This window comes from Drosophila takahashii, chromosome 2L, assembly GCF_030179915.1.
Source record: "Drosophila takahashii strain IR98-3 E-12201 chromosome 2L, DtakHiC1v2, whole genome shotgun sequence".
Classification (NCBI taxonomy): domain Eukaryota; kingdom Metazoa; phylum Arthropoda; class Insecta; order Diptera; family Drosophilidae; genus Drosophila; species Drosophila takahashii.
The window spans coordinates 2,871,018-2,886,811 of NC_091678.1; the positions used below are offsets into that span (position 1 = coordinate 2,871,018).

The 15,794-nt window shown below is 34.9% G+C and overlaps 1 protein-coding gene across 5 annotated transcripts in view; it reads left to right on the top strand.

The window, feature by feature from the left end:
* Positions 1 to 15,794, top strand: part of wwk (white walker) — a 31,078-nt gene that overhangs the window by 2,940 nt on the left and 12,344 nt on the right. For all 5 annotated transcript variants that reach the window (XM_017148863.3, XM_017148865.3, XM_044395086.2 and 2 more), the window contains exon 2: positions 15,280 to 15,532. In XM_017148863.3, coding sequence (XP_017004352.2) covers positions 15,280 to 15,532 — 253 coding nt within the window. The remainder of the gene's footprint in view (positions 1 to 15,279; positions 15,533 to 15,794) is intronic.

Below are 15,794 nucleotides of genomic sequence, written 5' to 3' on the forward strand. Positions count from 1 at the left end.
GCGTTGGCTTCAGGGCACATAGCCTGTGAATTTGTTGGTCTGCCTGCCATCGGCATTGACGGGTTTGGGGAATTGTTGTAGGTGGTTTTGTATAGATGCGCCATGATTCTGACAGTTAACCCCTTTTATGGCATTGTTGTCGGGGGTTCAAGTGGGAAATAAATTTGTTTTGCCCCGCCGTCGTTTTCAAATTATTTTGCCATATTTATTATTTATTGTAGCTTCTGAATAAACAAAGGCTAAACTCTGGAATATCGAAATATAAAGTTTTGCTCGTGTTTAAATTTTAAAATAATACGATTTCTATGATTAGTTATTTTGTTTCGGCAAATCAATAGCATTTTGAAATTATTACTGTGGCTAACATCAAATCGACTTTAATCATAAACTAAGCAAAATTACTTCATATAACAAAAAAACAAAAACATTCTTTACAATTTTTTGTTTCTAAATAGCCTGCATCTATTTACTTTCCATTCCCCAAGGCACTATGATACAGTTTTCAATTTAGCTTAAGTAAGCATTTTGAGGACTTGGTTTTTCTCCATATCCTACATCATATATCGCGAACAAAACAGCTTCAAACAAACAAAGGCCCAGCGAAATGTTTATATAGTCGATTTTTTTCCCGAGATTTCTCCTTCAACTTTGTTTTTATATTAATGTTTTTCTCTAAGGAAGCTTATGGCCCGCCTAGTAAGGAGCACACACATAAATCCATAGATATAAAAGCTTTATTTGTGTCAGATTTGCAGTTTTCTTTTTGGCCTTTTCTCTAAAAAAAAAGGCTAAGGGGCATAAAGACATTCTTTGTGCTACTTCGCAGCTGCACTTGAATTTTGTGGAATATTCAAAAAGAGGTCATTTGCAAAGCCCAACCATATCAGACCTCCCATAAAGATGATACCCAGTTGAACTACTATTTTGCCATTTACTTTGTCGCTGAACTTTGTCAAAAGGAGAAAACTGATTTCTAATATCAAAAATTTAATGGCACTTTCATTGTTTGTGCTTCTTACTTTATGGCGCTTAAGTGCGCATTGCAGCTGAATTTCCCTTTCTTCCGTTTCCTCTGAAAAATTAATGGCTGTCCTTAGGAACATGAAAAAGTGAAAGAAATTTGAGTGCTTATGAAAAGTAATACTTTATGTGACCTACTTTTAAAAGGTTGCAGTATTTTGACATAAGTAAAAATATATTTCTAAAATTCTAGTGTAAAAGAAAAACTCAACCTTTGCACTTAGTCCTTTATACTCGAAAATAAATGATTTTAGCTACACTGAAAAAAATCGATATGAAATAAGGTCAATTCTATAAATAACAATAAAAAGCCGATATGATTTATGTCAAATTTCTGATTCAAACATATCAACTTGATATTTAATAATATCATATAAAATACCAGATGTAGTATTCTGTGTATTGTTAAGACTATTTACATTTTAAAGATCTAAATCCATATATTAATCTGTTGAACGTAAGATAGTTTATGATCTTGACAATTTAAATAACCTAACAAAAGACTTGACAAACTGCTTATCAACCAAATCTGCCATTGTAGTTTTTCTTTTTGCTTTAAACCCAGCTGTGTTGGGAGGCTAAGCCACAATTCAGCAGAAAATCTTGATATGTAAATGCGTGGCAAGTTGTGTGCACTTGTGGCCATTGGGTTACATGCGAGTATCTCCATCCACCATGCCAACCTGATTCTCCTTGCGCCAATCTCTTGCCTGCCGGCTGTCTGTATTTCGCTCTGCCCGTGCAAGTTCCAGGGAAAACCGGATGTCTCTGGGTATATTTCCATCCGCTGCATAGTTACAATATGCTTGGGTTTGGGTTAAATCCTGCCTAAAACGCCGACTGACTGACAGCTGATGTGGGATATTTGCAGGTAAAGGAGCTGAGGTTTGCATTCGGAATTCACCGGCAGCAAAACAGCCACAATTCGGTTCGGATTTGTGCTTTAAATTGTTAAAGTCATCGTTTTCAAAGCTATTGGCATTGAGAGCAGCTTAATTTCCGTGGAAATCCCACATCTGCACCCACCAACGAAACACGGCTAACATTTTCATTTGCGTAGCTGTGCGCCAGTTTATCTTATAGCTTTGATTGGCTGCTAATCTGATTGGTTTCTGCCAACGCTTGTCACCTTTAACCTCTGACTCACTGGCGTATATCCTCTTAATTTGAAATCAAATCGGAAACGTAGCTGAATAGATTTAGAGAGTATTTAAATGTTTAAAAATTTAATATTGCCATTTTAAACTTAAAATTTTAAACTTTAAATTTAAATCTTACTTTAAGTTGAACAAGGAGCTAAAAGTTACTAAAAGCTTAACCCCGTGTTAAAATTGATATTAAGGATATCCTATCGTAAACCTACGTGTATCAACTATGGGCAACATTGCTCCTTAAACTAGATTTGCTGCTCTAACCTCAAACGTCCGCCCCAAAACAGTGTTCACAATTCGATTTCAGACAAAGTCTGAAAATATCTTAGTAGGTAAGGGCAACAGTGAGGAGTTGACATAGGTGGGTCTGGGTCCGAATGAAAGGCCTCAGCAATCTGACAATCTTGCCTGCATTCCCGTTGCGCATAACATTGTTGTCTTGATGATGCTCATGTCCGGATGGCCTAGTCGAAAGTCTAAAGCCCAAACCAGCTTTGCAGGAAACAATAGACGGTGCACAAAACCCAATTCCAAGGGAGAGAAAGTCGTTCCTGCCTCGGCTTCATCGCAGACTTTACTATCACCTTTTTCAACCGACGTGCTTCCGCCCAAGTTTAGTTGAATCGCCAACGGCATTGCTCTTCGTTTGCTACTCAGCCAAAAAAATTGCACCCGAAAAAGGAAAATGAATACGAAAACCATTGGGATACGTACTCTTTGTCTGTATTTATATTGCATGTGCCTGGCTTTGCCTGCGGGTCTCTTGGCTTGGGTCCAACCTACACAGCTGTATAAAAAAAAAATTGTACTCTTAAAAAAAACCTTTTTTCAACGGCGTAATCCAAAAGTTTTCTAAAAATAATTTTTTTTAAATAATAGTTTTTGCTAAGAAATTTATTTTGTCTATGTTTTTTAACCAATTTAATGTAATTCATTTTTTCCACAATTTTTCTCCCAGTGTAGGTATACATATTTACAAAGTCGTGCCGCAAGTGCACTTTGAAATTCTGCCGAAAACGACAAAAATAGAAATTGAAAAATCAATGAGGCCAAGTTGAAGTTGAATGTGTTTACTGTCTACAGGAGAACTTTATTAGATGCAGTTCTGCGAACTATAAGAAGCCTTTTTAGTATTGGCAGAAGGTAAAATGAGGTCGCTATTTATGCATTTGGCCTTGGAATATGGTGTTATCTCTTATAAATATTGATAAATGTTATAAACACCCAAATAAGTATGCTATTATTTTTGAAAAGCCTTATATTGCCATAAATATCTTTTGACATTGCTACTGTTGGCGATATTAAAATCTTTTTACATAAATCACATTTCACGTGGCGCTGTTTATGCAACATTTCTGCAATCAATTGCATTTAAATTCAATATTCTTTTCTCTTCAATAAATTTCTGCCTCTCGTTTCGGATTGTCAGTGCATATTTATTGTAATAAAATATGTTTTCACGTTGGGAATTATTTTTAAAAACGATTTGCTGCGCCCTGTTGATGCTCGCATTTTAGTTATTTAATTTACATCAGCGTAAAATCAATTTCCGTTTACTGTGGGCATTTCAGGCAGGCAGGCGAAGGAGCGGAAAATTGCTGTCAGAGTCAGGCAAGTCATAATGTTTATTTAATAAAATGACGGATAGTGGCAGACAGTTATGAGGCTTCCCCATAATAGAAACTTGAGGCAACTTTTTTCAAAAGCTAAAAAGTAAGTTTGACATTTAAAGAATATATTTTGTATTTATGTAACTTATGTACTTTTACTTTTATTAAATTAAACATAATTTTTATAATATACGTACATTGTACAACTCTATGTAGAAAATATTCAATACAGTTAGAGATAAAGAATTTGTATAATTTTATTTAGAGCTAAAAAAACACATTTAAAATTTTCTGTAAATATTTTATTATTAAATCTTTTTTTAAGAAAGTGTTTGCCTGCCCTTAAAAGTCTTATTTCGCCTTATCCGCAGGTCATCAGTTGGTCTTTAAGTGGTGTTTCCTTTGCGTGTTCTCCTTATACATATTGTTTGTTATGCTGCTGCTTAGAATATGTCCAAGTACCACTAAATCAATTAAGTTGGTATATAGTAAATATATGATCGCATCATAGATGTCCATTGGTTTACCTTAAGTGCTTGTGCTGGAACCCATAGATTTTCCTGTGGTTATCCTGTGCTTCTCCTCCAATAAGCCTCTCTTGTCGGTTTAAATGGTTTGTTTTGCATATAGAAGAGGGCGTGTGTGCCACTAATGAGGCAAAATGTGCTTTCCGGTATGAAATCCGTCCTATTTTTGAGGCTCTTCATAGATGGAAACTATGCTATGCAAGCTTGGCCCACCTCAATCCTTGATTTTTTGGTCGTTAAAAGCGGTAATCAATCATGCTTACCCATTTCACTGCCACTATTCGTTTTCTCCTCACATAAACACGAGGCCTGAACAACAAGCCAGACAAGAAAATTTATGCCCGATGAGTGGAACAGCAATTAATCAAAAATCTCCGCTTTTTTGTGGGTTATTAGTCATTTAAAAGGATGGATTTATGCATTTTTTTAGGAATTGTGTCAGTAAGGGAAAGGAAGAGGTTTTTTTAATAGCACAGGAACACAAAATTAAACTTTGTGAAATTTCCACGAACCATTTCAAGTTTTCCATGATATTGGGGTGCTCCTGAGTAAAAGTCCCATACAAAATTATTTTCCATCACCTACAGGTTCCGCGGTATAGCTAAGAATACAAAAAACCGATGTTTGCCGACATTTTGAATTACGTGGCCTATATAATTGGACCAACCTTTATTATTTTCGGTAGGACCTACTCTCAATACATCAAGGCATTCCTAAAAAATAGTCTTCATTGTGAACCATTGCCCATGTCTTTGGAATTCGACGCCAAAGTTGAAAATCCCAAAATTGTAGAGATTTTTCTGATGGAAAAACAATTCTGAGGATTAAATCTTGAATGGAAGTAATTTTAACTATTCGTTGTATCTATTGTTCATTGTATGCTTTAATTTCGGTTTAAAGCGTTTTCATGAGAACATTTTATTGGATTTCTTATACTAATAAAACCGTTTTTTTTATTTCATTATCTACTCCTAAATGTTGTCAAATTTTAAAAAAGTCAAGGCATCCTACAGAATGGGAGTAAACATTTACATTTCTCTGTGTATGTTCAGTGAACGTATTTTAGTTTCTTAGTTTTAGAGGTTGCCATGACTTTTTTAAAATTTGACAACATTTAGGAGTAGATAATGAAATAAAAAAAACGGTTTTATTAGTATAAGAAATCCAATAAAATGTTCTCATGAAAACGCTTTAAAACGAAATTAAAGCATACAATGAACAATAGATACAATGAATAGTTAAAATTACTTCCATTCAAGATTTAATCCTCAGAATTGTTTTTCCATCAGAAAAATCTCTACAATTTTGGGATTTTCAACTTTGGCGTCGAATTCCAAAGACATGGGCAATGGTTCACAATGAAGACTATTTTTTAGGAATGCCTTGATGTATTGAGAGTAGGTCCTACCGAAAATAATAAAAGTTGGTCCAATTATATAGGCAACGTAATTCAAAATGTCGGCAAACATCGGTTTTTTGTATTCTTAGCTATACCGCGGAACCTGTAGGTGATGGAAAATAATTTTGTATGGGACTTTTACTCAGGAGCACCCAAATATCATGGAAAACTTGAAATGGTTCATGGAAATTTTTGGCTGTGTACCTGTGTAGTCAAATAGAGAACGTTTTTGTACAATTTATTAGAATATTTGTATAAGAAATTATTAAAATTATTATTATTTTTAGATTTATTGGGAAAATAAGCTTTAAATTATTGAATTCCTATGCTTTAACCTATTATAAGATAAAATGAAAACATTTCACCTTGGTTGACTGAGAATCAACCACATGACAAAGTCATACGAATGACATGACACCAACTGACAGACACATTACGTATACGCCATGGGGAACTAGAAAATTATGTCTGGGTTCCCCACATTAAGGATTTTCCCTGCTTTAAACTAAATTATAAGAGGTAAACGTTTTTCTGAACCTCTAATGAATTTAAACCAATTAAAATTATTAAAGCCGCGACAAGTTTTTGTGGGGGCATCCTTATAAAAGCCATTAAAATGCTGCATATTATCTCGTGACAGTCGCCTGTCCGCTCTGGTGTGTGTGAAAGTGGAGGAGTCGTTCACGTTATAACATGGCAGCTCTGCCAACTAGACAATGTTCGACACGGGGGGGTTAAGGATGGGAAGTTTTTCCTCCACCTTGTCCTTGGCTTTTCCCCAGCTGTCTGGCTTACTGCCTGTTCTGCTCGCCTGTTGTTAACTCGCACCTCGCTTTTTCATCCCGTTTTGACTCTGCCCTCTGACCTAAGTGGATTTTCATTATAAACATAAGCAAGATTTATGATTTAATTTGCGCACATAATTTGTAATTATGTCCGCAAGCAGTTACTTTTTGACAACACTTCTATCCTATTAGCAAAGTGATAAAAATTGTCAAAAATAACCAAAAAGAATGTTATATTTTATATATTAGAAGAGAATAAATATCCTATGCCATATTTATTTCTTTTTTTATACCCGTTACTCGTAGAGTAAATAACTTTTAAGCTATAACTTGTTTCTTACTAATATTTATAACTTGCTGTTTAAAAAATGGTAAAGTTAAAGAACTAGTTTTCCGCACTTGTAGAAATTAAATATTAGAATGCTATTCAAGCGGGGCCCTCGACAGTTGTCACTTGAGTCTTAAGGGGACGGGAAAAGTGAGTTGTAAACTTTTCAAATTGTCGCCGTTAGCCTTCATTAACTTTTTCCTCAGCCAACTGAGCAGAACACAAGTGCTTTCATCTGATATCCTAAAGCTATCTTAGAACTTGGTTTTCTATTCTATTTCATACGATTTATAAAATAATATTTGCAGTGAGGGGCTGTCCATATATTACGTAATCACGTTTTTGGTGATTTTTGACCCCCTCCCCCCCCTGGTGATCAAACGTAATCATTCAATAAACAACCCCCCCCCCCCAATGATTACGTAATCCCCAGAATAACATTTTTTTTGTTTTAATCTGTGGATTCAAACGGAGATGCAACCCAATCTTTAATATTGTTTATAAATGAAGTTTGGTATGACACATTCGGTTCGTCTACGCTGATATTATCCCCAACATACTCTTCGTCAAGCCATTCCAGGTCTTCGCGTCCTTCGTGTGATTGAACCACTAAACATTCTTTTTTTCGCCGCCCAGCCACTACAAAAATTTTTTCTCTGCTTTCCTATTTAAGTTTGTAGCAGGGACTGTAACTGTTATAAGTTTTATTTTAAAAATCACACTTTAACAGTTATTTTCTGATTTGTAAAGTAAAACTCAAGGAATAACTGTTATTTTTTGAGTTTTATAATAAAAGTTGGCAAATAACAGTTATTCGTCGTGATCAAAAATAAAACTCAAACTTGATTTATGGCGATTTTGTGGGTAAAATAAATTTAAAAAAAATATAGGTATAAAATATGCACGGTTGCCTTTTTTAACAAATTTTTAGTAAGTTATATAAAACACGGGAATCATGTTTTTTTTAATTATTTCATTTTTTCAAAAATGTCAAGGGAATAACTGTTATTCATGAAAATCAAAAAATAACAGTTATTTTTTGAGTTTTATTATACAAATCAAAAAATAAAAATCATTACGGATTTGTAAACTACAATGCGTGATTTTTTTGTATGAAAAATTTACAATAACACTTATTTTTGGTCCCTGGTTTGTAGATAAATTTCAAGGAAAAAAGTTTTTAAATAAATTCTTTAAATAAAAAAATTAATATAAAATGATTACGTAATCATTGTACAAGACCCCCCCCTCCCCATGTAATCAAACATAATCATTTCAATGACCCCCTCCCCCCCCTAGGTGATTACGTAATATATGGACAGCCCCTGATGATTAAAGGTTATCCTTTATTATAAGTTATTTTGATTTCACTGAAACATTTTCATATTCAATTGGTTGACTTCAATTATATATGCAGATTCAATCAATATAGTCAGAGCTCGTTCAAGAGCTCGTTTGGCTCAAGAGTCCCTAACGTTCATGCCTTTTTTTTCATTTTCCCCCTAGTCGTTTTGGCTGGGCATTTTGACAGTTTGAGTGGTTTTGGTTGTCAGTTATAGCATTTGAGAGAAAAGGGACTGGAAAAGCTTGTCTATGAAAATCCTTTTGCATTAAATATTATCGCTGACTGAAGGGAAAAGAGAGGCTTTTAAATACTTTATAGCAAAAGGGTGGATAAAATATTTATTCAGTCTGAAAATCATTGCATTAGACTGATAACTGACCACTTTCACTTAACATGATTACAACTCAATTAAAGTCCTGGCACTATAATGTCCTTAAGCCACTCACACATCACGCCAGTCGATGATAAAGTTCCTCTGCCTTTAGTCCCACATATTCTGAGTGCTTGTGTCCCATACACAAATGCAATTAATTTATGCTGACCAAGCTTCGGTCCTTGAATGTTCACTGTGTCCTGTCAGCCACTTCGGCAGCAAAAGTTACAGATAAACTGTCGAAAAAGGGAGGCGACTGGGTGGATACGATTAAGGGGAATCGAGTTTGGGGCACATTAATCACCACAAGGATTGAGTGCATCAATAAAAATGCGCTATTGTGCAGCAGGATACCAAAAAGCAAACAAAAAAGCGACGGAAAGTGCAACTCTAAAGCCCAGAACAGGAAAAAACATATCGGTCGACCGGTTTTAATGCACCCATGTGTAAAATTCTCACTATTAAATATTTGATATGAAAGGATTTTAGCAAGTATGCGCATGTCAGGCATATTAACTCTATTTAAGCGAAAGTCATTAAGGGCAATTTGAAGCGGAATATAAAATTAAACTGCACAATAGACTGCCTGAAGTCTCATCATCATAACAATTAAAGTGGGGCACTTGCAGAAATTATTCTGTGATAATGGAGGTTTCAGATAAAATAAAAAAATTAAGTTTAATTTTTTTGCGAGCTTAAAGGTATGTAAATTTAAAAAAAGGTTATCTCACAATATAATGACAATTCTACCGCCTTTGTTTACTGTGCGTTAGCGGCATTTTAAGTTTCCAATCGCTGCTTTAAAATCTTTTGAAAGTCCCCCTCAAAAACATCTTGCATTGGCTAATTTTCGATGAAAAACACCTGCATTTTGTCATCTTGGACGTGGACGATTTCCTCTGGATAAAATCCAGCCAAACTCACTTGACTTTCGCCAACATCACATGTGGCTGGACATCTCGTGTCAACTAGCAAAGTGTTTACTCCCACAAAACGGCTACCTGACTTGACTCACTGATGATTATATGATGATGATGATGATGGTTTTCCTCTAGTGATGATGCAGCTAAATTGATGTAGTGGTGCTGGCTGAAGAGAGGGTCTTTATCAAAATTACATCATCTAATTTCAATTAGACGCAATTCAAGCTCGGGCCAATTAAGTCCAGCATTTAGCGGAGAGTGTTGAAGGTTTGCTAATGAGCTTTTCTAGCTTCTCTCGTCACCGTCAAGGTTAATTAAAACATAAACTGTTTTAACTGAATGCTCGTTGCGAATAAATGGCTGGGGAGAGAGGCTGCAGAGCCATCAGACGAGAATCTGCTGATTAAATTTGAGCCATCACACTTCTTCAACCCGCTTATGCAACAAATTATGCGTTGCCTGTGGTTCTGGTTTCGTTTTTGGCGCCCAACTGGGGGCCGATTTCATTAATTATTCAACGCACAACGTTCGCCCCTTTGGGGGCCCACTGCTGCTGATTTAACAGCCAAAAGCATTAGCTGGCACTTTCCTGTCTGGTTTGACTTGCTCCTCCAAGAGGAGTCGAGTCGAGTCGTCCTTGTCGGTGTCAACTTAAGCATGTGCGGACTGTATAATGAATTGTGTTGTAGTTCATGTGCTGATGGAGGAAATTTCTGCTGGCCTCTTCTTGATGTCCGTGTATTACGCACTAAAATTGGTTTGAATTGGATTGGATTAGGCTGTGTTGTCCGATTGCACTTTCCTTACTTTACTTTCTCATAATGAATTGGGATCATTTGCAGTCTATTAATAAAGATTTGTTATTGAACTTGTTAAATAGGGCATACGATATTCTTGGCTATAGAGATAGTAGTTATTATTTTAATTGTTCTAAAGACTTTACTATTTTAATTTAATACACAAGTTTATGGTTAGTTTATATTCTTTTTGCAGGCCGAAGGACGTTAGTTTCCAGTGCCAAATTCTTTCCATTAAATTTATGATTGTATACTAAGCAGTTTTAATTTGACAAAAAAAAGTAAAATATGGCTAGGTCATATACTTTGTACGTTATGTGTGCTAAAAGCTCATTTGTATGTTATTTGATTAAGCTTCTTTACTGCATATTTTATTTCAGTTTCTAACAGCCACAACCTTTTTTTATTAAACCTTCTCACGTAAATCAAAAAGGGTTTACTTTCTATGGCATAAATTAGGAGTCAACACAAATTGGCCGCTTCAGATACACCTCATCAGTACTTTAAATTTTTTGTGTTAGATTTTAATAATACAACTAATAATATAACTAATTAATAATTCCCAATACCTACGATTTTTATGAAAGATATTATTACCAACTCAGTGTTATTCAATTTTTCAAAAATAAATGAAAATTTCATTTTTAGAAAAGATTTTGCTAATCATTACAACCCCTTTTTTTCTAAAATAACTTATGGTCGTCACCCCTACACTCAAAATAAAATTAACCCTAAAGTCAAGGAAATCGCCCTACTTTTGTCTTCAAGACAAGCTCGCCCTAAATTTTAGGGTCACATTTTTCTATATTTTTGATTTTTTTTGACGTCATATTTCTAAATTTTAGGGTAATTTTACTAAATTTAAGGGCAAAAATTTCTAAAAAGTAGGAAATTTTCCTAAAAAATAGAAATTAAAAACAAAACAAAAAAACATGTTCAATCATGATTTTTTTTTGTATATACGTTTATATTATGTACTCCTCCCTATATACATATGCAGGCGTTGTGTGTCTTGTATATTGTGAATGTTAAAGGTTATGTATTTATTATTATGTATTTGCGCTTGGATTTCTTATCTAACCAAAGCCAAATGTGGTTGTAAATGTGGAGTACGGGACTGCGGAAGATTGGGAATGTAGAAATTATGATTAGTTAATATTTTATCTTCATGAAAAAAACTTACATTTTTACTTGTCCGTCGGTGAGAATCGAACCCGGGTCTCCCGCGCGAGGAGCGAACGGCCTACATACTGGGCCATTGGACACTTAAATTTGCTGTGGCAAACCGAGCATTGTATGTAAAGGGTCAAGCGGAGAACACATTTGAATACTAATTGCATAATTTTGACCAATCGCGTTTTACTTATTTACATACATACATACATATGTATATATTTATGCTATCGCAATTTATATTATGTGTAGTATATAGTAAATAGCTGAATATAAACCAAATTATTTTCGGTTTACCGCTTGCCATCAATAAAAAAAGAAATAAAAAAAAGAGTATAAAAAAACAAATTAAAAAAATAAAATAAAAAAAAAACTAAAAAAAACTTAAAAAAAAAAGGTAAAAAATAGTTTGCTCTGGGACTCGAACCAGGGTCGATTCGAATTCTAACCAAGCGCTTTAACCGTCTGCGCTACGAGTACAGCCGCCCGGCAGCTGACAAGTTCTGGCATTGAACATTTTGGTGTGCCAGAGCATGTGAAAACATCTATTTCTATTTTTTAGAAAAACTTTCTACTTTTTAGAAAATGTTTCTATTATTTAGGGTTAGCTTAATTTTAGGGTTAGGGCACTCATTTTTAGAAAAGGTGTTGCCAAAATATTTTATTATTTTCGTTTGCCTTTCTATTTTTAAGAAAATAATTTCTAATTTTAAGGGCATTTTTTCTAGATTTTGGGGTGATTTTAGTTCATGGTAACCATTTTCTACATTTAAGAAAAACTTCCTGGATTTAAGGAAAACTTTCTTGACTTAAGAAAAATTTCCTTAGATTTAGAAATAACTTTCTTGTATTTAGAAAAAAGAAATTTTAATGGCGATTTTCTAAAATTTAGGGTTAAATTTATTTTGAGTGTATTAGCATATGCCACCCTAGGCCGACAATAAAGTGTTTTTCTAGCCCTTGGCCAGGTTTTTATTACTCAAAATGCTTTAGATTTATTCCACGAATCCCTCAGGATAATAATACGATGCACAACGCGTGCCCTTTTCGCAGAGGTCGGATCCATTCTTTTGTCACAATTTTATGAGCAAATCGTGAGGGTTCCTATGGCTAAACAGAATAACATTTGTGTGTTTAGCATATCAAAATGGCAATCGCACACCACCGGTAACATTGATTGCGTATGAGAGTTTATAATCCTCCGGGCTCCGGATTGCCATTCCGTTTTTGGGCATGAGATTTGTGCTGTCGGAATTTACCACAGACTAATTCACAGCTCATTTGCCATGCAACAGCATCGCATTCGCATTCGATCTATTCGATGCTGCTGGTTGAGGCCTGGATTTTGCGTTGTTCTTGTTTTATTTATGGAATTAATTACGAAATTCCGCATTACGTGATTTATTCAGCTGCCCAAGTATGCACACACATCAGTTGTGCGGTTTGTTCTTGTCGTTTATAATTAGTTTTATAAATGTTTATCGACATACAGAGGGAAATTCTAAATATATATTTACAATTTGTTTGTTCTAAGCTTTTCTCTTCGCGTGCCACCCTAATTAAGTTCGCATTTGTTTCCAACTCGGAGGCTTCAGCTTGAGTATAAGCTGTATAATTGAGTTTCTTACATAAATATCTAAATATTCTGATGAGTGGGTAGAGAGGCTTAGTAAGATATTGCGATGTGTAATTAATGATGGGAAATTTCGCTTGTGCAAAAGCAAGCTAAGTAAGTCATTACGAAAATGCGGTCTATTTTAGTTGACGAAAGCCTTTTTGGGAATTAGGGGATTTTGAATATTCCATTTGCTTATTGGGCTGCAGAGAATCTTAGAATTCAATTAGTACCTATTTTTGGAATGTGGACTATTATGGTAATGAAGGGATTTATGAAAATGTAATTTCTTGTTCCTCATTCGGGGAATGAAAGGATTAAATAGATGAAGTAATGCATTTAAAATGTCAGTAAAATTCATTGATTGGTAGGGTTGGTAATTAAATCGATAGTTTATCAATGGATCGTTTAGAAAAATATTTTAAAATTTTCCCTAATGATTGAAATTTGTTTTTTTATTTTCTTTATTTTCCGATAGTATCGATGCCATGCTATCGATGTTTTCAGAACTCTGGTGATTGAAACTTTATTTATAACTAATTTTGTAGTTCCCATACTTAGTGACTCTTCTCCTTATGTAAGTTTTTCAAACATTTAAGTCGTTTTTTCCTGACCTTGCTAAGTACCTATTCAGCACCTTATCGCTGAAATGGCGAAAACATCCCGACTCGCCTAATGAGCTTGGTGAACTCAAAAGTAACCAACCATTATTATTATTCTTATCAAGTGAACACATTGGCAACGAACCAACCAACCCAACACTTGAGGTCATTGCAAGTGGCATTTGTCATTAGCCAAATTTGAAGTGAAAGCTGTTGATAGTCACAAGGACACTTGAATGGGGGCAGGAAGTCCTCGCTCGCTATCAATTTTAGCGCAGCGCTGAGCTTTTTTTTGCTTCGCTATAATTTTTTCTGCACATTGAAATATTTCCTTTGCGCTGGTGTTAAATAAGTTCATAATTAATTACAGCCCAGCGAACCTCTTACAAAGTTTTTGTTAAACTTTATTGCTTGTTAGCAACTTTAACTTTGGCAACAATCATCACCTGGCAATAAGAACTAACTAACTATAAAAGTTATTAAAAATATTTCAAGTTAATTTTGTTTGGTACTATTTTGTTCAGTGATGTTTCTTATTTAATGTTTTGTGCATTCTTTCCCATTCATTAGTATATTTCTTTCTAATTTTAGTTACTGTTTTAGTGGTTTTTTCTATTGGTCAAAGGATGCTTTGCTCTTGACATTCTGTAATTCCTGGGAAAGAGAGAACACCAAGTTTCTGGTCTTTATTTCCCCGTTTGGCAGTTGGCATTTGCATTTACACTCGCTGATGCTGCTACCTTTTCTAATTAAAAGTTCTGGTAAATGTTTGCTTTTTATGTTTTAACCATGTCAGTTTGGCTTATTTGTGGTTTCTATTTTTATTTACTTTGGGGCGCTTGTGCAATGTTATGTAATGCCAAGTTGCTTTCAGAAGCTTCAACTGCAGTTGCTGATATTACTTTTAAAATTTTCTCAATATAGATTATTTTGACCTTCCTTAAAAACAGTTTTAATTTATCCTGAAACAAGAGGGAACGTTATAGTCGGATGCCCCGACTATCAGATACCCGTTACTCAGGTAAAGGGAGTGCGAGGGAGATGGAGATAGAGATAGAAAACGTTGATCACGCATAACTTTTTAACGAATGGTCCGATTTGAAAAATTTCTTCTACATTTCGATAGGTATTGATAAACACAATAAAACTGCATTTTTACTTTTCCAAAATATTAAAATTTTTAAAATCGTATATAAGCGATGGTGGGCGTTAGAGGGGGCGTGGCACCATTTTGAAACAAACTTGCGCTGCGTAGGAATTCCTAGAATCTGCATGCAAAATGCCAATCTTCTAGCTTCTATAGTTTCCGAGATCTCAGCGTTCATACGGACAGACGGACAGACAGACAGACGGACAGACGGACAGACGGACATGGCTAGATCGACTCGGCTAGTGATCCTGATCAAGAATATATATACTTTATGGGGTCGGAAACGCTTCCTTCTACCTGTTACATACTTTTGCACGAATACAATATACCCTTTTACTCTACGAGTAACGGGTATAATAAAATGCATATACAAATATTAAATGGGAAACGGACTTATCTCAGGTAGTCTACCTTCTCCCATTATAATAGTTTCAATCCTTAAATTGTATCTTAATTAATTTTTGTTTTAAATTTTTTCCAGCTTCCCGCCAATTACGCCGCAAAGTGCCCTACGCTGGTCATTTGATGACGCCTCGCCGCCTCTGGCTCAATAAAATCCCCACACAATGTGACGTGGTTATTGAGTTTCCCGAAGATGCGCCAGACGAGGCGCTCCGTTGGCTCCTGGCCCGCATCCGCTCCCAACCGCCGGCTGGTCTGGGTCTCTTGGTCCAGGTCAAGGCGCACGAGAGCACGCGGCGGAATGCTTTCTATGTCAGTGCTCCAGTTAATGTGTAAGTGGAATTTATTCTCTTACAGGGGTAATTTTAATTAAAAAGTTTTTTTAAACTTTCTTTTTATATTTTTTAAAATTATTAAAAATTCATATCGAATTTTTTCTCTGCACTGACGACAAGACCTTTGTTTCGTACAATTTTCATCTTTAACTTACAATAAATAATAAAATAAAAAAAATATTTTAAAATTAATTTATAAACTATTTATAAATGTCGTACAACCATACTAGAACCTTACTAAATAAATCACTATTTTTAG